Source organism: Mastigoproctus giganteus, chromosome 13 (genome assembly GCF_048544385.1).
Source record: "Mastigoproctus giganteus isolate SK-2022 chromosome 13, ASM4854438v1, whole genome shotgun sequence".
Taxonomy (NCBI): domain Eukaryota; kingdom Metazoa; phylum Arthropoda; class Arachnida; order Uropygi; family Thelyphonidae; genus Mastigoproctus; species Mastigoproctus giganteus.
Genome location: NC_143587.1, coordinates 115,037,458 through 115,063,908, shown reverse-complemented (window position 1 = coordinate 115,063,908; position 26,451 = coordinate 115,037,458). Strand labels below are relative to the sequence as shown.

At 40.6% G+C, this 26,451-nt stretch overlaps 1 protein-coding gene across 1 annotated transcript in view; it reads right to left on the bottom strand.

Annotated features, from left to right (window-relative positions):
- LOC150076378 (uncharacterized) overlaps positions 1 to 26,451 on the bottom strand; it is a 458,875-nt gene that overhangs the window by 323,511 nt on the left and 108,913 nt on the right. Inside the window, exon 5 of the mRNA XM_090387340.1 lies at positions 3,839 to 3,950. Within this exon, the coding sequence (XP_090243466.1) occupies positions 3,839 to 3,950 (112 nt within the window). The remainder of the gene's footprint in view (positions 1 to 3,838; positions 3,951 to 26,451) is intronic.

Below are 26,451 nucleotides of genomic sequence, written 5' to 3'. Positions count from 1 at the left end.
AGTATTGATTGCTTTAAAATTGCAGGGAAGAAGATGAACTTCATCATTCCAATTTCATATGATCTGTTGTGCAATGATCTGCTGTGCAGAGTCTATGAAAAATCATTTTGTAAATAAACTCTTAATACTCTTTTCACATGTAGATAGTGCCCATCCATGCCACTTAAATTTCACCTTATTCAAGTATTGCCAATGATCTGCAGTGTAGTCTGTGGTAAGTTCCATCATATGACTAGTGGCATATGATGCAAAGAACCAAGCTTATGAAGCATTAGCCAGAAGAGGGGAAAAAAGAAAAAAACCTCCCCTGTCCATCCTCTCCAATAATTTGTCTAGTTCTTCCTTGAATTTATTAAACTGCCCACTTCCACAACAGCAATAGATGGAAATTTGTTCCAATAATCAACCTTCTGCTAGCTGAGGGCAAACCTACACATATCTATCCTGCAACTATCCTTACTAAATTTGGATTGATGCCCCTCATGTACAGCGGACAAAAAAACTGCATCATCTTAAAACAAGGAACATTTATAGTGAACCGTATAAGATACTGTTTGTCGCAAAGCAAAGGTATTGTGTCAGATAACACTTCTATTGCATCATACACTAATTGCAGGGTATTGCATGAGCTGTTTCTATAAATACGGCATTGGAAGGGTATACACGCTCATTAGTATCCTGTTTTGCAGAGGTGTAAGCATGACTCCATATGTTCAGTTGACACGAAGAAAAAAAAGTGTAGCTGTTGCTCTATCCCAGGAAGGGCTTTCTATACATGCTATTGCTGATAAAATAGGCTGCCACCAGTCAACAGTATCCCAGTTGCTGAAATTAAAGGGTGAAACTGGTGATGTGAAGAGAAGACCTGTATCAGGCCGTAAAAAAGTGACTATGCCTTCCCAAGATCGATATTTTAAACGGCTATTCCTTCGAATAGCCATGCTGGTGCTCCTGATCTAAAACTGAACTTTGAGATGGCCTCTGGTGTTGAAACAAGTGCACAAATTATCCAAAGACTGCTTTCAGAATGTGGTCTGCATGCCTATTGGCCCAAAGAGAAGCCTTTGTTGACACAACAAATAACAAATAAAAACACAATAAGGAAGAAGCGACTTGCTTGGGCTAAAACACGTTTCATGGACAAAAGAGCAATGGGACATTGTCATCTTTTCTAACGAATTGAAATTCAACCTGCATGGCTCGGATGTTATTGTTATTTTTGGTTTTTAGGAGCATTAGCAACTAAGGCCATATTGCTCCGGGATATGCGGTGGTCATTCCCTGACCTTTCCGCATCCTCCGTATTTGGTGGTGACAGGCTCGAACCCCGGTCTAATCAAGAAGCGTGTGCTACGCACTGCTGCTCCTTCCCACCTGGCTACGGAGGCGCCACATGACTCGGATGTGAAGCGATATGTCAGAAGATGAAACTCGGAAGCATACCATCCTGACTGCATAATGCCGGTCAGATGGTCTGGGGATGCATAACAAGCAAAGGGTTGGGGCAAATTAAGTTTATTAATGGACTGGTGAATGCAGAAACCTACACTGCTATCTTGGAGGAGTGCCTGAAACCCGTTATTAGGGACCACCACACAGATGTCCAAAACTGTATTTTTCAACAGGACTCAGCACTGCCACAGCAAAATTGGTAAGTTTTACGTTATTTAGATTTAATGATGAGTTTGTCTTCTTGTCTCACAAGACTTAAAACATATTTACACCAATGTTTTACCTAGTTTTTCTCCCTTAAGGTACAGTCATACCTCAGAAATGCTGGCATTACAGTGTTGGACTGGCCAGGCATCAGTTCAGATTTGAACCCTATTGAAAACTGCTGGTACAAAATGTTGTCTAAAATTGCTCAGAAGAAGCCAACAAGTAAGATTCAGCTGCAGGAGAGCACTGTAAGGGTGTGGTACCATGAAATTGGGCAACCATATATCCAGAAGTTGATTAACTCAATGCCAGATCATTGCAAGGCTGTAATTGCAGCTCAAGGAGGAACAAGAAAATATTGAGGACTTATTTTGCTGATTTACAGTACATAATACTATTACGTTAACTTGTCATTTCAGTTTCTACACGTAAATGCAATAAAATGTATGTTTGGTTGCCATGATTGCCATTTGCATGATTTCTCATATTTCCATTAATTACGCATTTTACCCTTTGGGAAGATATTTATAGCAATTAGGTACATCAGGTGGAGTCTTTTTATTGGATTTAATTCACAGAGATATATATTCCATCTAACAAATGCATTTCGAATATTTCTGCAACCCACAATGCAAGACAAAACACGTTATTTGCCAAATTCACAAGTGATGCAGTTTTTTTTGTCAACTACTGTATAGATTTGAGCTTGCTCAATCCATTCAAACCTTAAAATTTCCCAATCAGATCACTATGTAATAGTAGGTAAAGGGATGTTGTATTCCTTTGCAATGTCCGTTTTGCTTCTTTCCAGGCTTAATTCTGTCTGTCTACGTTTTGTCGCCATAATACTGTTAGATAAGATTTAATATAAACAAATTTTAAATTAATTTAAAGACACAATTTCCAAAAAAGACATCAGCTCAGATAAAATGGCACAAAAAACAGATTGCTGTATACGATAGCAAAAGACTCTTTGAACTGGGGTAACAATTGCAACTGACATTAATCCCATGGAGACTGAGGGAGTGTATGTAAATAACTTAGAAAAACTTTTTATTCTTTCAATTTAACAACTCATCCTTCAGAAAGATGTTTTTCAGAGTGCACTTGACGTTGTAGCTACCATAAACTGCTTTTGTTTACACAAAACTAATTTCTAACAAGTCAGTGCCATCCTTTGGGAAGTACGGAGCCTGGTATGGTAGGTAAGTATGGCTGGGGGCAATAATTGGATTGCTCTGCCAAGATTTGTATTAAATATACAAAATGACAATATTTATTTCTCACAGGGTGAAAAAGAACTTTGTAATACATATTAACCGAATTTTGTAATAAACGAATATATTTATATAGAAAAGCATATCCTTTCACAGGGGAATGGTATGTGCTTTATATAAACAAGATTTTACTGCAGTTAGAAATTAATTTTTTATGATTAAAACAAAAAGAGGTACCACACAGCTGCCAAACAAGTCTCTCTGTTAAATTGAAGGATCAAGTGGTGGAAGGTTAAATGATACTAATGCAGATTAGTAACATTCACCAGTTCTACTTCTGTTTATGAGTCAAGACATTCACTAAATGCTGAAACAATAGGGAGTTGGCAACAATTTAAATATCACGCCTCCATAGCCAGGTGGTCATTAGATCGGGGTTCGAACCAGTGACCACCAAATACAGAGGATGCGGAAAGGTCAGGGAATGAACACCGCATATCCCAGGAGCAATATGGCCTTAGTTGCTAATGCTCCTAAAAACCAAATTACAACAATAACAACAGCAACAATTTGAAGGCAAAGGGAATTGAAACAAAGGGTGCTTAGTGAAGGAAGACATCAAAGGCATAGTCAACAGACATTTACCTAAGGGGGATGTAAAATTCAAAAAGTTCATGCTAATATTTTTCTTTTTTGGAAAGAAGTTACTTTTCATGACTTCCCCTAGGTTATAAATTTTACAGAAAAATAACATTTATAAGTAAAACTTGTAGAATTAAGTCCAGTATAAATGTACTCGGCAGAACATATTGAATATGAACATATTGAATATATATATCTTTTATAGTGATAATAAGGTTTTCAAATATATATTTCAAAACCGTACTTGCAATGCAAATTTCCAATAAAGCTTCTTATCTAATGGACAGAGTGAAAATATCAATGAGTTAGCAAGTACTTACTTAATGTTTCCATCATAGTTCGACAATGAAGTCTTCCACAGATTATCAATAACATAACGAAGAAATTCGTGGGCATCTTCTTGCCTTCCAAATTGGAAATGTTTGGCTATTGCTGAACAGGATGAGTGGAAGATAAAAATTTTCATTAAACATTATCTTAATACCATGAACTTAATTTTCAATTCAAAAGTACAGTTCATTCCGGTTATCTGGGACACATCGGGACTAGTGCATTTTGGCCCGATTAAGCAGCTGCCCCAATTATCCGAAGTTTCACGTAAACAGTTAAAAATACAATGTACCCTCCCCCTTTACAATTTGTTCACTGTACAATCAAATCAAGTTACGACGAACTCACCATAGTAAAGTACCGTTCACTATACGATGTGCAGTAAGCACCGGCCATTGTGATCACATTTGTGAATTGAATTTTAATTCTATTAAACAGCGATTCTAATTAGCAAAAATAGGAGGAATATTATCCACAGGCTATAAAAGCAAAGATATATTAAGCACAAATTTACCCTTTATTACCTTACCAATTAAAAAAATTAAATGATACGTGAAAATCGGAAGAATATACGTGATAATCGGAATAATTAATACGTACTGTAATATGTACATACAAACTAGTTGACATTTCTGTTCACTGACATTTGTGGGTGGGGGTTATAATTTAAAACAGTAAAAAGATAAGCAATCAATAACAAAGAACATGGCACACACAAATTGCAAGTAACACAATACGTACAAGGGAGAACGGAGTAACGAGTTACAAAGCTTTAAAAATAGGAATGAAGAGAAGATCTGAAAATTAATTTTTTTATATGATTGAAGATTTCATGGAAGTGTAAACACATTTCACCATAATAACCCCACAGAATTCCAGCTGTCGGTATTATCGCAAATTCAGTAAAATCGAGTTTATTGTCTGTTTATGATAGATTTCACTAACGGAAAAGCCCAATAAACAGGTGACTGCTAATTGTTTTATTGTTTTATGGTTGTGCCCTCCAGAATTTCGACCGAACCACGTGGTATCATCGGAGACAATCGTAGGGTAATCTCCAGTGCTGCAGTCTCCTGCCCCAATTAAACGGCATGCTGTCCCAATTAAGCGAAGTAAACCCTGGCTATTTTCTTGATTGGTTTCTGTTTTTTAAGATTTGCCCCAAATAAACGGCTGCCCCGATTAACCGGTGGCCCAAATAACCGGAATCCACTGTAATAGTACTGTCATGGATGAGCAAAGAAAATAAAATTCATTTTATCTTGGTTAATCTAATTATGCACATTTCAAACTGATATTCTTTATCACAATTGATATCCAAGGTCTCCTTCAAATTTGGGCAGAATTATTTTTTCAGTAATGTAGATAAACAACAAACTGTGCAACACACAGTCAGATATACTATGTAAATGCAAGTGGCTTACTTGTTAATAGTTCGAAGCTTTTTTCTCAGCATGGTCTGTGATTGTTAATAGGAGAGACTGTTTCTACAGGAATGGGATATACTTAAAAAATAGAAGGGATAGAAGAATATTTTCTGATGCTATCAAGGCAACATTAGGTGGGTTAGAAAACTGCTAGCCTTGGAGATGGACATACTAAAAGATTAACAGCCACAGGCAGACGTGAAAGATACCTGCATTGCTTCTATTTGAATAAGCAGAAGCCTGGAAAGCAAGGTGTCACAGATTTCAAGGTCTGCTGCGGAGGTCCTCATAGAACAAGCAAATAGGCTGTATTTCGGTAACTAAGAGTAAGAATAGATGCATGCATACTTACATGTACTAATGCTACGAGAATAGTTAATAAATTTGATGAATTTGAAGTACTGGTTAAGTCATCGAATGAGCACACTGCAGAGATATCGGGGACATGGTGTCTCCAATAACCCTATAGGTATCTCTGATATCTCTCTTAAAAGATCCATAAATATAAATTTTAAAAACTCTCACCCGAACCGATGTCTCATATAGATGGTTGGTTAAATTCATATCAGGTCCTCAAACTATGTGTATATTATATTATAGTATGTGTATATAACATACGCTATGCTATCTTGATATATTACAGGCTGAAATCTTGTATACACCAGTTAGCAACTACACTGTATTTATTTCAATTAATTTCATTTTGTTTTGCTCATTTTTTCATGCTGAGTTTCATTCATATAGATGCACATATTTTCCATATATGTGCAACTATAATCCACTTGTTTGTATATTTTTTTTGTAGTAGCCATACTTTTGCTGTCCTATGTATTATTATCTACTACCTTAAGTTTTATTATGTTCCATTAAATTCAAACAGCTAACACACCTCTTTGTTTTATGTTCCATTAACTTCTATTTTGTATATATTTGTTATTTGGTTTTTAGGAGCATTAGCAACTAAGGCCATACTGCTCCGGGGATATGCGGTGGTCATTCCCTGACCTTTCCGCATCCTCTGTATTTGGTGGTCATGGGCTCGAATTCTGGTCTAATCAAGAAGCGTGCTACGCACTGCCGCTCCTGCCCACCTGGCTACAGAGGTGCCCATACATATTTGTAGATTTCTTTTTTTTTAATTATCTCTGATAATATATCACTTCACTTAAGTTCACACATAATAACATGCAGCTTCGCCTGTTCCTATAGATATCCCTCAAGGTGGGATATCTATAGGAACAGGCTAGTAAAATCAGGCTAGAGGAGCATTATCTTATATCTTAATTCCCACTTTAAAATATACTATACTTTTCCTTTTTATTTCTTTGAAATTATTGTAACTTTATTGAGGATGGAGGAGAAACTGTTTCTAAACATACCACTATATCTTCAACTTTATGAGGTTCAAGTTCTTTCTTTCCTACTCCATCAGCCACTTGCACTACTTCATTATTGCATTATGCCTGAACTTAACATTAGTAGTGCCAAATGATACAAGAAAGCAAGCTTATAAAGCCTGCTTTTTGGCAAAAAAAAAAAAAAAACCTCAGTCAAAAAAACCCTTACATATCACCTGTATCCCCTCCAACAGTCTGTTTACTCCTTCCATAATTTATTCAAACTACTCATTTTCACAATAACAGATGGAAATTTGTTTCAGCAATCAACCACCTGCTGGCTAGAGGCAAACCTCTGCACATCTATCCTTCCTTAATTTGAATTTGTGTCTGCTCATGTGTGTGTGGCATGTAGTCTGAACAAGAGGAAGAATGCTATCAGCATTGAGCTTGCTCAATCATTCAGTCTTAAACACCTCAGTCAGAACACCCCCCAAGTGACTAGTCTCCAGATGCTGCAATTTGCACAACTGAAGCCTTTTCAACAATCTCATTGCCTTCTCTTTTTTCATCCAGAAAAATAGACAAAACGACCATAGAACACACAATTTATGAACATAATACACATAAAAAAAAAAAAAAAAAAAAGAAAGAAAGAAAGAAAGAAAAAAAAAAAAAGTCACATCAGCACCTCCTGACAGCTGGTCCTATATTGCACTCCCCCTATTTTCATGGTGACTATGCAGATAACACAGTGGTTACACTTGCCGTCTTCCCTATACTGGGCAGAAAAGGCTTGGGTTGCAATTCCATCGATGAGGTACCTACCTTTATGGGCTTTTTCAATCTGTAGCCAAGTTAGTCAGTCTTAGGTGTAAATAGCAAGGTTTATCCCCAGAAACTCGGGTTTCTAGTCCAACAAAGCAGACAGATCAGACAGCGAATACATACACACACAATTTATGCATATAATATACATGGGTTTAAATGTTAGTTCTGAGCGACTCTAATATGACAGTGACACTAATATGACTCTAATATGACAGCCATCAGTGAAGACAGGCAAGAAGTCGGAATATTCGGCCCGGTGGGCAGCGTAGAGTTGGTGGTAGACAGAAGATGGAGTTACGGACTTACCTTAATTTTTAAGGGAGAAGTCGCATGATGGTAAGCGAGCATGCCAGGGATGAAGTGGTTGCCTTGGTGACTGGGCAACATTGCCTACCATGATGTCGAGCTCTCTGAGCAGCTTTTGGACACGGATACTAAAAGGCCGGTTGGCAGTCTGATGAGTGTTATATAGGTTTTCCCATTGTGGCTTGAAAACGGATGTCCACGTAGGGTTGTCTGGGAGGGAATTTAATTTAAAGGCATATTTTAAAGACAATTGCTTTGGAAGAAATGGCAGTGGTGGTTCAGTTGCTTCAACATATAAACTCTGGACAGGGGATGTTCTAAATGCTCCAGTAGCAATACGGATGGCTTGGTGGTGAACTGGGTCCAGTCATCTAAGTACGCTGTTTCTAGCCGATGCATACACTTGGGACCCATAGTCTAGTTTGGATCAGACAAGTGCACGATAGAGGGTGAGTAAAGTGGAGCGGTCTGCTTCCCATTTATAGGAGGAAATGGAGCGTAGAAGATCCAACCCTCTCGTGCACTTTGTCTGCAGTTGACGAATATAAGGTAAAAATGTCAACTTCTTGTCGAAAATGAGCCCCAAGAATTTTGTCTCAGGTGCTACTGGAATGATGTCTTGTCCGAGTTTAAGTTCTGGTTCAGGGTGAAGGTTCCGTTTGCGAAAAAAGTGTACGCAGACAGTCTTCTGTGGCAAGAACCTAAAACCATTAGTCACTGCCCAAGAGTTGACGTGGTCATGCTACAATTGTCTTTCAATGACCCTCATATTGCATGACTGCAAGAAAGATGCTAAAGTCATCTACAAAGAGGGCACTGTTTACAGTTGGAGGAAGCTGTTCAGTTATAGAGTTAACTTTGATAGCAAAAAGCATAACGCTTAAAACTGATTCTTGTGGAACTCCCACTTCTTGGCAGAATATTTGCAATTGCAGTGAGATCTGCAATTGTACATCCATTATGTTCCAGGATCGATGAAGGGTGTGAGGTGTATTTGCTCTTCATTTTCCGAACTTTGTCCCAGATGGCTTTGGGATTGGCAGCCCGTGTAAGGGAAGATGAAAATTTGATCCAAGATTCCTTTTGGCTCTGACGTCTAATGTACCGTGCTTTGGCACTTGCACGTTTGAATGCTATTATCATTAGTAGAGGCATATGATGCAAGAAAGCAAGCTTATTCAGCATCAGCCAAAAAAAAAAAAAAAAAAACGTTCCCACTTCAACCCTCCGTTTGTTCGAAATACCTGCCCAGCAGCTGAGCCTTAAATTTATTAAGGATATCAACTTCCACAACAAGGGATGGAAGTCTGTTCCACCAACCAACTACCCGCTAGCTAAAGGAAAATTTCCGCATATCTATCCTACATCTGTCTTTCCCCAATCTGAATTTATGCCCTCTCAGGTGATTATTCTGAGCAAGAGGCAGTATCCCATCAAGCATTGAGCATGCTCAACCCATTCAAGGCTTTGTACACCTCTATCAGATCACCTCGCCGGTGAATAGTCTCCAGACACTGTCATTTGCAAAACTTAAGCCTTTCTTTGTAAGAGCAACCCTTCGTTCCGTTCACTAACCTTGTTGCCCTTCTCTGTACTCATTCCAGTAGCTCTACATCCTTCTTGAAATGAGGCCTCCAAACCTGTATACAGTACTCAAGGTGTGGCCTGACCATTGCCTTATACAAGGGAATAATCACCTCCCTATCCCTGCAAGAAAAATTCCTGTATATCATTGATAAGACACCATGAGCTACTCTTGTAGCCCGTCTGCACTGCTCAGAGAACTTCATATCTGCCTGCACAATTACCCCAGGTCCTTTTCATTCTCTACCACTGTCAGTATAGTACCACAGAGTTGATACGTTGCTCTGGGGTTGCTGTTTCCCATATGTAGTACTTTACATTTGTTAATGTTAAACTTCATTTGCCACCTCTCAGCCCATCTGCTCAACCTTTCCAGATCCTGTTGCAGCAGCATAGCATCAGTAGCGTCCTTAACAACCCTGCCAACCTTTGTATAGTCTGCAAAATTGGACATTAAGCTTGATATACTATCATCAATATTATTCATAAATACAGAAAACAACAATGGACCCAACACTGAACCCTGAGGGACTCCACTAATAACATTAGTCCACGATGAGCAGTGTCCATTAATTACCACTCTCTGTCTTCTGCACTCAACCATCCCTTTATCCATAGCAACAATTTGCCACCAATGCCACACTGTTCCAATTTGTGCAGCAGTCTTCCATGTACAACAGTATCAAAAACCTTTCTAAGATCCAAATATATAATATCAAAGTTATTCCCTGAATCCAATTCTTTTGTGACTACATCATAGTATCCAATCAAATTGGTCAGGCAAGACCTTCCCTTAACAAAACCATGCTGTGTCTGAGCTATAACTGAATTCTTGTCAAGATGATCCTGCAGTGCTTCTTTAACCAGTGCTTCCATTAATTTTCCTGGAACAGAAGTTAAACTCACAGGTCTATAATTACTTGTGTCAGCCTTTGATCCTCCTTTGTGAATTGGGGTTACATTTGCACATCTCCAGTTTGTGGGTACCTCCCCTGAGTCCAAGGAAGCTCTCATAATTATGGCTAACGGATTGCTTACTTCCTTTGCTGCCTCCATTAATATAACTGGATAGATCCCATCCATCCCAGGTGCCTTTCTTGTATTTATCTTCAACAATTTCTCCTCCTCTTTACTCTCTATTACAATATCATCTAGCTCACTGCCAGTGTTTACTTCATCTATGGCATTCCCCATTCTGAATAACTCCTCATGTGTGAATGTAGATGCAAAATATTGATTTAGTTTGTTAGCTACTTAAGCAGGATCATCAACAATTGAACCATCGATATCAATTGGACCAATCTGATTCATCCTCTTCCTTCTAGAGTTTACATAAGTAAAGAACTCCTTGCTGTTTTTCTTTGCATCCCTTGCCAAAGATTTCTCGTAATCTGCCTTCGCCTGCCTAACCTCCTTTGTAACTTGGTTACAGATCAACTTATATCTATCATAGGCTTCTGTGTCATATGTGAATTTATATGTTTCCCATGCATTTTTCTTCTCTGTCATATGTCTCATTAGTTCATCTTACATCCATTTAGGCCTGAATCTTGAACAATATTTCTTAGTTGGTATGTAAAGCCTAGTAGCTTCCAAGATAAGTTCTTTGAATGCTTCCCATTTTGAGTTTGTTGTTGGTAACATCATCAGTTGGTCCCACTGTATAGAATTTAAATACTGTCTCAGACCATCGTAGTCGCCTTTACGAAAGCAATAACCCTTCCCTTTACGCCTGATGGTAGTTACCTCCTTGTGTAAATCCCACTTCAGCACACTGTGATCACTGCCACCTAGTGATTCCTGTATCTGCAGATTCTTAATGCATGAAGAATCACTACTGATAATCAAATCAAGAGTATTGCTCCCTCTAGTTGCCTCCCGAACATGCTGATTTAGAAAACAATCATCCAATAAATCCACAAAAGCCTTGCTAGTGTGTGAGTAACCAACTCACAAATTCCAGTCAATATCTGGGAAATTAAAATCCCCCATTATAAGACTCTCTGATTTACTGGCCCACTCTATTTCCCTGTACAGTTTCTTATTATACTCATCAGAGTCATTAGGCCTATAGCACACTCCTACTCTCAATTTTGATCTCCCAATGCTTATGTCACACCAAACTGACTTGACACTGCACTGTCCAGCGATGTCGACTGGCTTCACTTCCTTGGATTTTATGTGTTTCTTAACTAATAGTATAACCCCTCCTCCCTTCCTATCCTGTCTATCCTTTCTGCAGACATTGTACTCCCCAAATTCCAGTTCTGCATTACTTATATCTGTGTGACACACCACGTCTCTGGTATCCCAACAATATCCGCCTTTGATAGGTGGAATAGGACCAGGGTATGTCTGCCAGGGGCAAAAGTTGATGACGTTGTAGAGCGGATATCATCTTTTAAGGGCACAAAAGGTGATATAGTTGTACACGTTGGCACTAATGACATTAAGAGTAGGAGACCGGCGGAATTACTTGACAAGTACAGGTCACTGATGAAAAAAAGCCGTGAATTAGGGTTGAAATTGAAAGTGTCTGCAATTCTGCCCAGACACGATAGGAGGGAGTATATGATGAGAGCCCTGTCAATCAATTCGGCCCTGGAAAGATTGTGCAGGGCTCAAGGGGTAGAATTTTTTTCAGCCTGGTCTGTACTTGTTAACAGGAGAGACTGCTTCTACAGGGATGGGATACACTTAAATAGAAAGGGTGCAAGAATGTTTGCTGATGCTATCGAGGCAATGTTAGGTGGGTCGGAAAACTGCTAGATTGGGGGGATACAAGGACTAATAGATTAACAGTAGCCACTGGCAGAGGTGAAAGTGATTCTTGCACTGCTTCTATTGGAATGAGCCGCAGCCTGGAAAATAAGATGCAGGATATTTCAGAGACTGCTGGGAATCATTGGGGTACAAGTAAACACATGGGTTGTGTTAGGGTAGCTAAGAAAAAGAACAGGTGCATGTATACTTGTGTGTACACCAATGCTAGGAGTTTAGTAAATAAATTTGATGAATTTGAGGTATTGCTCAAAACATCAAAGGCAGATATTGTGGGGATTTCAGAGACGTGGTGTCACACAGATATAAGAAATGCAGAACTGGAATTTGGGGAGTACAATGTCTACAGAAAGGATAGACAGGATAGGAAGGGAGGAGGGGTTATGCTATTAGTTAAAAAACACATAAAATCCAAGGAAGTGAAGCCAGTCGACATCGCTGGACAGTGCAGTGTCGAGTCAGTTTGGTGTGACATAAGCATTGGGAGATCAAAATTGAGAGTAGGAGTGTGCTATAGGCCTAATGACTCTGATGAGTATAATAAGAAACTGTTCGGAGAAATAGAGTGGGCCAGTAAATCAGAGAGTCTTATAATGGGGGATTTTAATTTCCCAGATATTGACTGGAATTTGGGGGCTGGTCACTCACACAGTAGCAAGGCTTTTGTGGATTTATTGGATGATTGTTTTCTACATCAGCATGTTCGGGAGGCAACTAGAGGGAGTAATACTCTTGATTTGATTATCAGTAGTGATTCTTCATGCATTAAGAATCTGCAGATAAATGAACCACTTGGTGGCAGTGATCACAGTGTGCTGAAGTGGGAGTTACTCAAAGAGGTAACTACCATTAGGGGTAAAGGGAAGGGGTATTGCTTTCGTAAAGGCGACTACAATGGACTGAGACAGTATTTAAATTCTATACAGTGGGATCAACTGATGATATTGCCAACAGCAAATTCAAAATGGGAAGCATTCAAAGAACTTATCGTGGAAGCTACTAGGCTTTACATACCAACTAAGAAATATTGTTCAAGGTTTAGGCCTAAATGGTTGTCAGATGAACTAATGAGGCATATGGCAGAGAAGAAAAATGCATGGGATACATACAAATTAACACGTGACACGGACGCCTATGATAGATACAAGTTGATCTGTAACCAAGTTACAAAGGAGGTTAGGCAGGCGAAGGCAGATTACGAGAGATCCTTGGCAAGGGATGCGAAGAAAAACAGCAAAGAGTTCTTTACTTATGTAAACTCTAGAAGGAAGGGGATGAATCAGATTGGTCCACTTGAGATCGATGGGTCAACTGTTGATGACCCTGCTCGGGTAGCTAACAAACTAAATGAATATTTTGCATCGACATTCACACATGAGGAGTTATTCAGCGAGGGGAATGCCAGAGGTGTATTCAACTCTAGCAGTAAGCTAGAGAATCTTGTAATAACTGAGAGCAAAGTGGAGGAGAAATTGTTGAAGATAAACACAAGAAAGGCACCTGGGGTGGATGGGATCTATCCAGTTATATTAAAGGAGGCAGCAAAGGAGGTAAGCAAACCCTTAGCCATAATTATGAGAGCTTCCTTGGACTCAGGGGAGGTACCCATTGACTGGAGATGTGCAAATGTGACCCCAATTCACAAAGGGGGATCAAAGGCTGACACAAGTAATTATAGACCTGTGAGTTTAACTTCTGTTCCCGGAAAATTAATGGAGGCACTGGTGAAAGAAGCACTGCAGGATCATCTAGACAAGACTTCAGTTATAGCTAGGACACAGCATGGTTTTGTTAAGGGGAAGTCTTGCCTGACCAATTTGATTGGATACTATGATGCAGTCACAAAAGAACTGGATGCAGGGAATAACTTTGATATTATATACTTGGATCTTAGAAAGGCTTTTGATACTGTTGCACATGGAAGACTGCTGCACAAATTGGAGCAGTGTGGCATTGGAGGCAAGTTGCTGCTATGGATAAAGGGGTGGTTGAGGGGGAGAAGACAGAGAGTGGTAATCAATGGACACTGCTCATCGTGGACTAATGTTATTAGTGGAGTCCCTCAGGGTTCAGTATTGGGGCCTTTATTGTTTTCTGTATTTATAAATGATATTGATGATGGTATATCAGGCTTAATGTCCAAGTTTGCAGACGATACGAAGGTTGGCAGGGTTGTCAAGGACACTACTGACACTATGCTGCTGCAACAGGATTTGGAAAGGTTGAGCAGATGGGCTTCGAGGTGGCAAATGAAGTTTAACATTGACAAATGTAAAGTACTACATATGGGAAACAGCAACCCCAGAGCAACGTATCAACTCTGTGGTACTACACTGACAGTGGTAGAGAATGAAAGGGACCTGGGGGTGGTGGTGCAGGCAGATATGAAGTTCTCTGAGCAGTGCAGACGAGCTGCAAGAGTAGCTCATGGTGTATTGTCAATGATATATAGGAATTTTTCTAGCAGGGATAAGGAGGTGATTATTCCCTTGTATAAGGCAATGGTCAGGCCACACCTAGAGTACTGTATACAGGCCTGGAGGCCTCATTTCAGGAAGGATGTAGAGCTGCTGGAACGAGTACAGAGAAGGGCAACTAGATTGGTGAATGGGACAAAGGGGTTCTCTTACGAAGAAAGGCTTAAGTTTTGCAAATTACAGTGTCTGGAAACTAGGCACCAGCGGGGTGATCTGATAGAGGTGTACAAAGCCTTGAATGGTTTGAGCATGCTCAATGCTGATGGGATTCTTCCTCTAGCTCAGAAAAATCACCTGAGAGGGCATAAATTCAAATTGAGGAAAGACAGATGTAGGATAGATGTGCGGAAATTTGCCTTTAGCCAGCGGGTGGTTGGTGGGTGGAACAGACTTCCATCCCTTGTCGTGGAAGTTGATAGCCTAAATAAGTTTAAGGCTCAGCTGGACAGGTATTTCGAACGAACAGAGGGGTGAAGTGGAAGTGGTTATTTTTATTTATTTATGTTACTTTTTTTTTTTTTTTTTTTTTTTTTTTTGGCTGATGCTGCATAAGCTTGCTTTCTTGCATCAAATGCCTCTACTAATGCTAATGCTAATGCTAATGCTTTGATGCTTGAGCAATACCTCAAATTCATCAAATTTATTTACCAAACTCCTAGCATTGGTGTACACGCAAGTATACATGTACCTGTTATTTTTCTTAGCTGCCCTAACACAACCCATGTGTTTACTTGTACCCCAAATTATTAAATTATCTGTTGTGGGGTAACAATGAAATATTCCCCATTCTTTGTTTTGAGCTTTCCTAGCTGCTGTGCATTCTCCATTCCACCATGGTTTTGGAAAACGTGGAAAACGAGACGATGTCCTTGAAATTGCAACTGCTGCTGCTGCCTGGACTATACTTTCTGTGATGTGTTTTACTGACTCATTAATTGGCTCCTGGCTGACTATAGTGGTATTGAACATTGCCAGATGACGAAAGGCATTCCAGTCGGCGTGATCGATCTTCCAACGTGGTATCCTCAACTGGTGACATTGTCTCCCATTTGAAATGGTGGATAACATGGGGATGCGATCACTACCATACAGGTTTTCTTCAACCTCCCATGTACTCAGAGGCAGGAGGGAAGGGGAGCAGATGGAAAGATCAATTGCAGTAAATGTACGGGTAGCCGTGTGGAAAAAGGTATTAGATCCCACATTTAGAAGAGCCAGATCATTGTTTTCAAGCAATCGCTCAATAATCCGACCTCTTCTATTGATATCAGAACTACCCCACAGTGGATTATGCTCATTGAAATCCCCCTAATAATAGAAAAGGGAGTGGCAGTTGCTTAATGAGATCATCAAGGTCTGCCTGGGCAGTGTCGTTCCCAGGTGGCAAATAAATGGAGCAAACAGTTAAAAGGAACCCTACTGTAAGACGAACTGCTATAGCCTCTAGATTAGTGGTAAGAAGCACAGCTTGAAAGGGGTTTGTGGTTACCCACAAGGGACAGCGACTCCTCCATGGGCAAGTCCATGGAGGAGTCGCTATCCTTGTGACTCCTCCATGGGCAAGTCCATCCCCAGCTCTGTCTCTGCGAATAACTGAGCAGTTACGTAAGTAAGGGTCCTCATTTGCCCTTAAATACGTCTCCTGTAAGCAAAAGCAAGTTGGAACATGCCTGAGTAAGCATGAATGGACCAGACGGACCCAATAAATCAAAATAATGTACCCATTATTTTGATTTATTGGATCCATCTTATGGCTTTCGAAGGGCTGAGGGCTTCATTTTCTCAGTCCTGGGTTTATCTCTCTTTGGAAAGACTGGATGTTGGCCTGTATCCATTTCTTCTTCTTCTTCTTTCGCAAAGAGTTCCAGGACAGACTCGTCCTGTACCTCCTTATCTTCAACATCCATTGTCTCTTGGATTGTAGATGCCTGTTCCCCTTTCTTCGGAGTTTCTTTAACACTCTGTTTTGGAAGTGGAGGAGCACTAGGAGGTACGGATATAGCGGTGGCGGCTGACTGTGATTTTTGGGTGGGCTTCTGGGAACTTAATAAATAGCGCGTAATGGGGTAAATGACTCTGTTAGTGGAATACTCATATCAGCCTGAGTACCAATGGTATTTTTCCCAGAAGCTTTCTGGACGTATGAGGGCTTGCCGCTATTTATAGGTTGGATGCATTTTCTGGCCTCCTGATAGATGTTTAGCTCTGTTTTTAGTTTTTGAATTTCCTTCTCATCTTTCCACTGCTGGCATGCTCGAGAGTATGCAGGGTGTTCTCCTTGGTAGTTAGTACAACTTGGCTTAGAAGCTAAACATTCCTTGCTCTCGTGGTCTTTAGCACCACAGCGAGCACAGGCAGGGGTGCCACGACAAGCTGTTTGAGTGGCCATACTTTTGGCATTTAAAACACCTCAGTGGGTTCAGGATATAAATCCTCACTGGGCAGTTTAAATAGCCTGCTTTTATGGAATTTGGAGGCCATGGGGTGTTGAACGTTACGATGAGAACTCGAGTAGGGACGAGATTACTATCCTTTCGCATCAATATTCTTTTGACAGCCGTCACTTCTTGGTCTTTAAGTTCAGAGCAGATCTCTTCTTCAGAAACATGAAGAAGGTCCCACTCTGATATGACACCACATGAGAAATTCAAGGTTTTATGGGGAGTAACGATGATGGGTAATCCCCCTAACGATGTCGCTTTCAATAGTTGCTGTGCATGTTTTTTTAGCTTGCAGCCTCAACTAAAATATCTCCAGAATGTAGCCTTTTGACAGATTTTGGAGATCCTGTCAACTCTTCTAATCCTTTCTGGATGAAAAAGAGTGACATTTTCCCGAGTGCCTGCTCTCCACTGGAATGGAGAATGAGGAAAAGCGGTGTCACAGATGGTGGTCTCTCCTCATTTCTGGCCCTTTTTGAGCTGCAGTTATCGGTATCTGATCGGTAAGGCAGGGGCCTTGTTGGAGTACAGAAGAAATAGAATTTAAATTACTCATATGAGTAAGATAAAAATTTCAGATGCCCTAAGTACCTCACCCACCACGGAGCCCTATGAGAGGATGCCCACTCGTGAACTAGCAGGTACTGCATGCACGAATGGGACGCCAAGTTCGCACCATACCCATGTATCCAATAAGCCTTGATTCCGTCCCAGGACCAAAGGGAGGGAGACTTATTGGAACGCAGTTGACCCACAAGCAGTAAGAACCACCCGCCAATTGATCCCAGTCGGGCCAGTCCGGGATCACCCGTCTTGTTGAAGCAGGGGCCAAAGTGGTTGTATCAAGGCTGCCCCCCCAGCCTTGATACAAGATCTCCCTTTCCGAGTTTCCACAGGTCACGGCACATGGCTGCACACGCCGGATTCCAAAGATGTAACCCTGGAACCAAGGTATGGGCGTTAGATCCCAGTGATGCTAATCTGGAAGCCCAGCAGCATCACTGAGAGGTCCCCCTCACCACGTACAGGTGCCCACGTCGAGGGGACTTCATCCATAATGCATGGTATCAAAAGTGCAGGCTGGTTGAGGCGGTTGTATGGTGTGGGGAATGTTTCACTGTCAGAAACACGGACCTATGGTGCATGTGGAACTTATCAGTCATATCTTGCTATTGTCAATTGCTTGCTGACTGTGTACACCCCACTATGTTACACTTTTTCCCAAATGCTGATGACATGTCTTATGAGAAGACGAATTTGTTTTGCAGGAATGGTTTTAAGAACACAGTTCTGACTTCCAGCATATCGACTGGCCTCCGAACTCCCACCAATATCAATCCCATAGAACACTTGTTTGTGGAACACTATGGAAAGGCATATCTGGTGTCTGGATTCACCAATCACCTCCATAGCTGGGTGCATTACACACACAGCTTGGTTGGCCATACCTCCAAAACACTTCTGACATCTTGGTGAATCAATGCCATGTTGGATAGCTGCTGTGCTATTAGGTAGGTTGTCATAATTCAGTGATCACTCAGTGCATATGAATCCACCTTTTCAATTACTGCTCCTTCAATGATTATATCCCTTTCTGTGACATACTTCTTCATCATTACTTTTGTTTCAGCTATATGCATCTTTAGTCTGAAATAATTACTAATTCTGCATAACTGATTAAGATTTTCCTCTAATTCTTTGGGATCATGGCTTATGATAACAATGTCATCTGCAAATCGTAAATGGTTTAGGTACTCTCCATTCACATTGGCTCCTTTCTGCGACCAGTCCAATCTTCTGAAAACTTCTTCAAGGGCAGCTGTAAACAACTTCAGAAATGTTGTCTCTCCTTGTCAAACTCCATTCTCAATTTTAAATTTGCTGTCTTTGTCTAGTCTAATAAAGGATGTAGCATTCTCATATATTTTCTTCAAAATTATAATGTATGGGATGTCTATGCCTAGTCTTTCCAGTGCATGAAACATTGCTGTTTGGAGTCAAATGCCTTTTCATAATCCACAGATGCTAGGCATAATGGTGTTTTATATTCATTTGCTTTTTCCATTAGCTGTGATATTACGTGAAGGTGATCCATAGTTGAGAATCATGTCCTAAAACCAGCTTGCTATTTCGGTTCATTCTCATCAAGTATTCTTTCTAATTTGTTAGTTATGATCCTTGTGAACAACCTGTAGATGTGGAACAACAAGCTAATTGGTCTATAGTTTCCAATTTATGATTTATCTCCTTCCTTATGCAGCAAAATTATTATTGTATTATTCCACTCCTTAGGCACCATGCCTTTCCTAATGTATTTTGTAAAGAGTCTTACCAGTTTCTGTACCATGTCTTTTCCTCCTACTTTTAAACAGTAAATTCATCTTCACCTGGGGCTTTTTGATTCTTCATTTTCTTCAATGCATGTTCTACCTCATCAGGAAGGATATTGTGTATGTCATATGTGTTGCTAATTTGTGATACACCTTCCCCACTGCTGGCATCATTCCCTTGTACTCTATACAGTAAACTGTTGAAATAACGGCACACCAGCCTGGGGAAGAAGGTTACAGCAGAAGGTAGAAGAGGGCAACTGAAGATAGGGCAACTGACCCAATACCAATGGGGCAACAGAAGTAAGAAGCTGACCATAAAAGTGAAGGCCATCCTCAAGAAAGACAACACCCACAGCAAACATGAGACCTATAATAAGAGGATCGAAGAATACCTTGACAACCTCAAGCAGAAACTCCTGGCAATCAGCAAGAGATTTTGTTGTTAATGGGAGAGTGCCAGAGGATAACAGACAACAGGACATTTGATGAAAACCAGACAGCCTTCTACAGGAAAATTGGACAAGAGGAGAAGGAAGGCATCGGACCCATAAACCAGAAGGTACTCGAGGAGTTGTTGTTGTGCTCCACAGTTTTCACCACAACTCGAGGGGCTGTGGTGAAAACTGTGGAGCAGTGAAATTAGTCATAACAGCCATGGACAGACCTAGAAAGGGAGAAACCAAAAACGTACAAGAGATGACAGAATAGGAAATTTGGGAAGACATACGACAGTCAATCAGGAAGTCCCACAACTGTCAAACCCCAGGATAAGATTCACAACTACTAGTACAAGAAGTTCAGCTGCACACACACGCACGCATGCACACGCACAAAGTGGAGCAGTTCACCCCAATAATACGGCACTCTCACACGATCCCAGAGTTCAAGGAATCACCTACCTGAAGGCTAAGGACAAAGATAATACAAACCAGGCAAAGTACAGATCAATCACCTGTCTCCCAACAATGTATAAGATCCTGACCAGCTGCATAACCAAGAAGATATCACACCACTTGGAGAGCCAGAACATCATGGCCAAGCAGCAAAACGGATATAAACAGATCAGCAAAGGATACAAGGAGCAATTGCCCATTGATGCTCCAGTTATGGAGGAAACCTAGAAGAAGCACCGCAAAATGCACATAGACTACATCAACTACTGCAAGGCTTTCAACTCCGTACCCCATAGCTGGCTGATGGAGACAATAAAGATCTACAAAGTCAACACTGACACGGACACACTTCCTAGAAGCAGCCATGGCAAAAAAGAGAGCCATCATCAAGATCAAGAACATCACAATCAGACTGATACCCATCAGAAGAGGAATCTTCCAGGGAGATGCCCTGAACCCACTATGGTTCTGTCTAGCACTGAACCATTATCCACCATGCTCAATAACATCGAGTATGGATATACCCTTCCTCCCTAAAAGAAGGGAGGAAGAATCTGTACACCCTCTCTCACAGACATAAGAAGACACTCCATGGCAGACATTAATAATGACCTCCATTATTATGACCTCCATCAAGACTGCATAGATAAGATGGTTTCCAATGCTTAGCTCACAAAAGGAAAGCTCTTCCCTGAGACTGGAGGAGTCATGCTCAAAATTCAAGATCAAGTAATTCAACACCAGGATCTACAGGAAATACATCGCAAAGGACCCTGGTGACATCAACAATATGTGTAACAACCAGGTGACATCGACAACATGTGTTGTCGATGCCACTTGTCTACAGAAACAATCCAGCACACCACCACAGGAAGCAGGGTGATTACCCAGATGGAGTACATTCACAGACACGACCAAGTGGCCAGGATAATACATCAGGAGCTAGCATAAAAATACCAGCTGATCAAAGAAAGTTTGCCGTATCACAAATATGAGCCTCAGGCCATATTAGAGACCCCTACTCAGTCTAGACTGGGACCATACCATAATAGCTGAAAAGACAATCGCACACAACAGACCAGACATACCCTCATCGACAAGATGAAAATGGCTACCTACCTGATCAACATAGCAATGCCCGACAGCAGCAACCTCCAGAAAACATATGAGGAAAAGATCAGGAAATACTCAGACCTAAGACAGGAAGTCAAAGATATGTGGCATATGGAACAAGTAATGACCATCCTGATCATGGTGTCAACCAGTGGCATGTTGCCAGAGAGCCTCCATAAGGACCTAGCAATAATAGGCCTCCCAGAGAACACTTCCATGGAACTCCAGCAAGCTGCGATTCTGAACACCTGAAGGATAGTAAGAGAGTTCCCCAACAAATAGTAATAATAACAATAATAATAGTAACCGGACACAACCAACCATCCCATTGCACTTTGTGCCAGTACCCATCACAGGGCAGAAAAAAACCCAGAAAGGAGAAAAGTTTTTATAATAATAATAATAAAGGAGAAAAGCAAGTTTGCCTTACTGAAATATATTTTGTCATTAGAGATATGTTTTAGAGAATCAGTTTTCTAGGTTTTTCTTAATTAAGATCATTACATTGTTATGGAAATTACTCACGTTTTTTAATTTGCTCGCACCGAATAAGTATATGTATATTTCGTCTTTTAACTACTGGATACAAGGAGCAAATGCTAGTGCTGATGTCTTAGCATATGCAAGCTAGAAAACAAATTCTTTTTTTAAAGAGAAAGAAAAGAGATATGGAGATGTAAGGCTGTTAAATGTATGGAATAAAGTTTGAAGTTGAAAATTTAGTTTTGACCGTAACCAAAGATTAACTTCATATTGACACATTCTATGCATGGATTGTTTGTTAACATTTAAAGCGATAATTTACATGCATTCTCCAATTGAGGGCAAGGATAAGCATATGTATATTTCGTCTTTTAACTACTGGATACAAGGAGCAAATGCTAGTGCTGATGTCTTAGCATATGCAAGCTAGAAAACAAATTCTTTTTTTAAAGAGAAAGAAAAGAGATATGGAGATGTAAGGCTGTTAAATGTATGGAATAAAGTTTGAAGTTGAAAATTTAGTTTTGACCGTAACCAAAGATTAACTTCATATTGACACATTCTATGCATGGATTGTTTGTTAACATTTAAAGCGATAATTTACATGCATTCTCCAATTGAGGGCAAGGAGCCCCCCCCCCCAAGTATGTTGATCAATAGAAGCAAGGTAAGATGATCCAGCATTTTGAATACGGGATTATCTTAAAGGAGCATATCCTGTGTAATACATGGAAGAATAAAGTACAATCTTCATCATCATCATCATCAGCCATTTTCAATCCACTGAAGGATGAAGCCTCTCCAGCAACTTTCCAGTTCCTTCTGTTTTGTGCAATGGCCATCCATTTATTACCCATAAACTCATGAATTTCATCTGTCCATCGCCGTTGTTGTCTTCCAGGTTTCCTCTTAGCTCCTCTCAGATACCATTCTGTTAGTTGCTTTAACTGTCATAAATATGGTCACATTGCCAGAGACTGCACTCAGAAAGAACCTGTCTGTGGTCACTGTGCAGTCACTGGCCACGATTACAAAAATTGCAAAAATAAGTCTCAGCAGCCAAAATGTGCTACTTGCAAGGCAGCACGGCTGACTGACTATACACATAGTATCAGGGATGATAAATGCCCCAGTTATAAAAAAATGGCAAAACTTATACAATCTAGGACCAACTATGGGCCAGATTGAAAACATAAATGTGACTAGGGCTCTAAATCTTGTCCAATTGAATGCTCAAAGAGCAAGAGCCGTTGTAGATCAGATCAAACTCAAATTGGAAGAAAATAATATAGATATCTTGGTACTCCAGGAGCCTTACGCACATATGGGTAGAGTTCAGGGATACCCAAGAGACTATAAAATAATAGAATACACCTCAGGTGTCCCTTCCACAGCAATAGTAGTTAAAAATACTGACCTTACAGTCACAAAGGTGGGTCACCTCTGCTCCCCAGTGGGAGTGTGTGCCCATATTACCAGTGCTGTAGGACAGTTTTACATTATTTCACTATATTCCAGACCAGGTGAAGATATAAATCCAACTATTGAATACCTACAAGTAGTCACAAACTTGCTACCTACTGCAAATATCATAATGTGTGCTGATGTCAACTGCCGGTCAGCCTTATGGCATAGCCGTGCAGAGGACAGAGCAGGCACACACAATGGCCAGATACTTTCAGACTATATAGCCACCTCATCCTTTCAAGTGCTAAACCAACCAAATAACCTCCCAACTTTTAGCAGTACCATGTGGGAGAGTGACATTGATATCACTCTTGCCACCAATTCAATAGCTTATAAAATCACAGACTGGTGTGTCCAGCCAGCCTGGACCACATCAGATCACAGAGCCATTTCCTTCAAACTAAACAGGCAATTACAAACAACCCAACACTCTCTGTTGGATATCAAAAGGTATAACCTTAAAAAGGCAAACTGGCAGATTTTTGCAGAACATACAGCAGCTGAGCTGCAAAAACAGGAAAATGAGTGGTCTAGATCAGGCAACTGTAGCCCGGACGAGCAAGCACTGACTATGACAAACATTTTAACAAAAACAGCAACCCTGTCTATCCCACGGAAAAAACCGAGGAAGCAGACAGTTCCCTGGTGGTGTCCCGAACTGACTATACTCAGAAGTAGGGTACACCAGGCACGGAGACATTTTCAAAGAGCCAGAACATCTTGGTCACAAAATGAGGTGGATGCACTGAGAGATTCTTATAAAACTCTCAGGAATCAGTATACAGCCCTCATAAGAGATAAGAAAAAGGAATGCTGGAAGCACTTGGTGGGAACTACTGGAAACAATAACCCTTGGGGAGTTGTCTACAGAATAGTGACCAACAAGCTGCCAAGAGGAGATGTCTTAGAAACTACTGTCAAACCAGATGGAACCCCAACCCTGTGTTGGGTGGATTCTGTAAATAACATCCTAGACAGTATCATTCAGACTGAAACTGGAAATCATTCCCCCACCCAACTCGACATTATAAAAGAAAACACTGAACATGACAATGCCAATATTGAACCTCTGTTCACTATACAAGACTTAGAAATAGCACTATCTAAAACCAAAAACAATAAATGCCCAGGTTTTGACCTCTTAGAGGTTGAGATTATCAAAAAATTAGCAGAAATAGCACCAGATAAATTAATAGCACTATATAATAACTGTATGACAGAAGGTATATTCCCAAAAATATGGAAACAAGCTGTGTTAAGGTTAATCCTGAAAAACCCTGAAAAACTCCCTACTGATCCCAAATCATATAGACCAATAGCCCTACTCCCTGTACTAGGGAAAATATACGAAAGATTAATATACAGCAGATTAGCTCAATATTACACAGAAGCAGGCTTGCATTCCAACAATCAGTATGGTTTTAAGCAGGGCAATTCTACGGAGGATGCCATGCACCACCTACTGACAGCAGTTAAAAACACAGAGGAGAAATATATGCTAGCAATCTCCATTGACTTTGCTGGGGCATTTGACTCACTGTGGTGGCCTAGTGTCCTTAGGAGACTTCGCCAGGCAAATGCCCCACAAAACCTCTATAAGGTAATAAACAGCTACCTTACAGACAGAAGTGTCTCAGTACGCACAAGGTTCCAGGAATTGACACGCCCTGTGAATAAAGGCTGCCCGCAGGGATCAATCCTTGGCCCTTTCTTTTGGAACATTGTTCTGGATGAATTTCTGGCCTTGGATCTGGGCCCCGTGGAAAGCCTGGCCTTTGCAGATGACATGATTTTCCTCGTAAAAGGCAACTCACGAGTGGTTGTAGAGCAAAGATCAAATGCCGCTCTCTTGCAGCTGCAGGAGTGGGCACAAATGCACATGCTCAAAATATCGCCTGAAAAAACCAAACAAATACTTCTAAAAGGTAATTTGGACATAAGAAGACGTCCACAAATCAAAATTAACACAATCACTATAAAAATGGTAACAGAACTAAAATATCTTGGAGTGGTCTTTGATTCAAAATTAACTTTTTACCCCCATTTGATCTACTTGGCGAAGAAAGTGCGAAATTATGCAGGTATGATTGCCAGGATCAGTCGAGCAGACTGGGGACTCAAAAGAAAGACCTTGGCAATCATATACCGTGCAATGTTCCTACCTGTTATCACCTATGGAGCCGGTGCGTGGTTCATCCGCTCGGCCATAGTAAGAAATAGGAATAAATTAGAATCGATACAAAGGACAATACTACTCACTATTACCAGAGCATGTCGCACAGTAAGCACACCTGCACTACAGTTGCTGGCCGGAACTCTCCCACTTTACCTGGAAGTAGCCAAAAGAGGCTTATATTATAGATTTAAAAAGGGCATACCCACAGAATTTCTGGGGATAGCCCTTGATACAACCAATACCTTCAATGATGAAAGAAAAAGAATAGCCACAAAGCTCCACGAGCTATGGCAAACAAAGTGGGAGCAGGAAACCAGAGGTCTGGTCACCAAACAGTTTCTGCCACTGGTGTCAATGGTCAGCCCAAAGCCACCTAAGTGGTATGCCCCTGGACTTTTTACATCATTTATATTGACAGGGCACGGCTCCCTAAAGGCGAAACTAATCTCCTTAGGCCTGACCGATGACCTAAACTGCACCTGTGGCGAAAGTAAAGACTGGGCACACATTCTCTATGAATGTATAATATATGACATCCCCAGAACAGAGCTAATAGCACAGATTGGTCCCCTTCCCAGGGGAGAAGAACATCTCTTCATCATAGAAGAGCAAAATTATAAAGCTTTTACATCTTTCACACAGAAAGTTTTCGAAATGCGCAGAGCAATGCAAAGAATGGCAATTCAGCCCCCCAGCAATTAAACAATAATTAATAGTAAAATTGCCCAAGTTTCCCACCACGCCCAGATGATGACTTAAAAACTGTTAGGGTAGCAGTATTCTGCACCCTGGCAGAAACTTGACATAACAAAACTCCCCATGACTACCATGCCATGTGTAGGAACCTGGGGCCCCAAACCAGTGTAGGGGAGGGGGATGGGAATGCATGCAGAGAAAGTGAATGGGAATAAGCAGAAGAGCAAATGTAATTGGCCGAAAGAATACAAAGTTAAA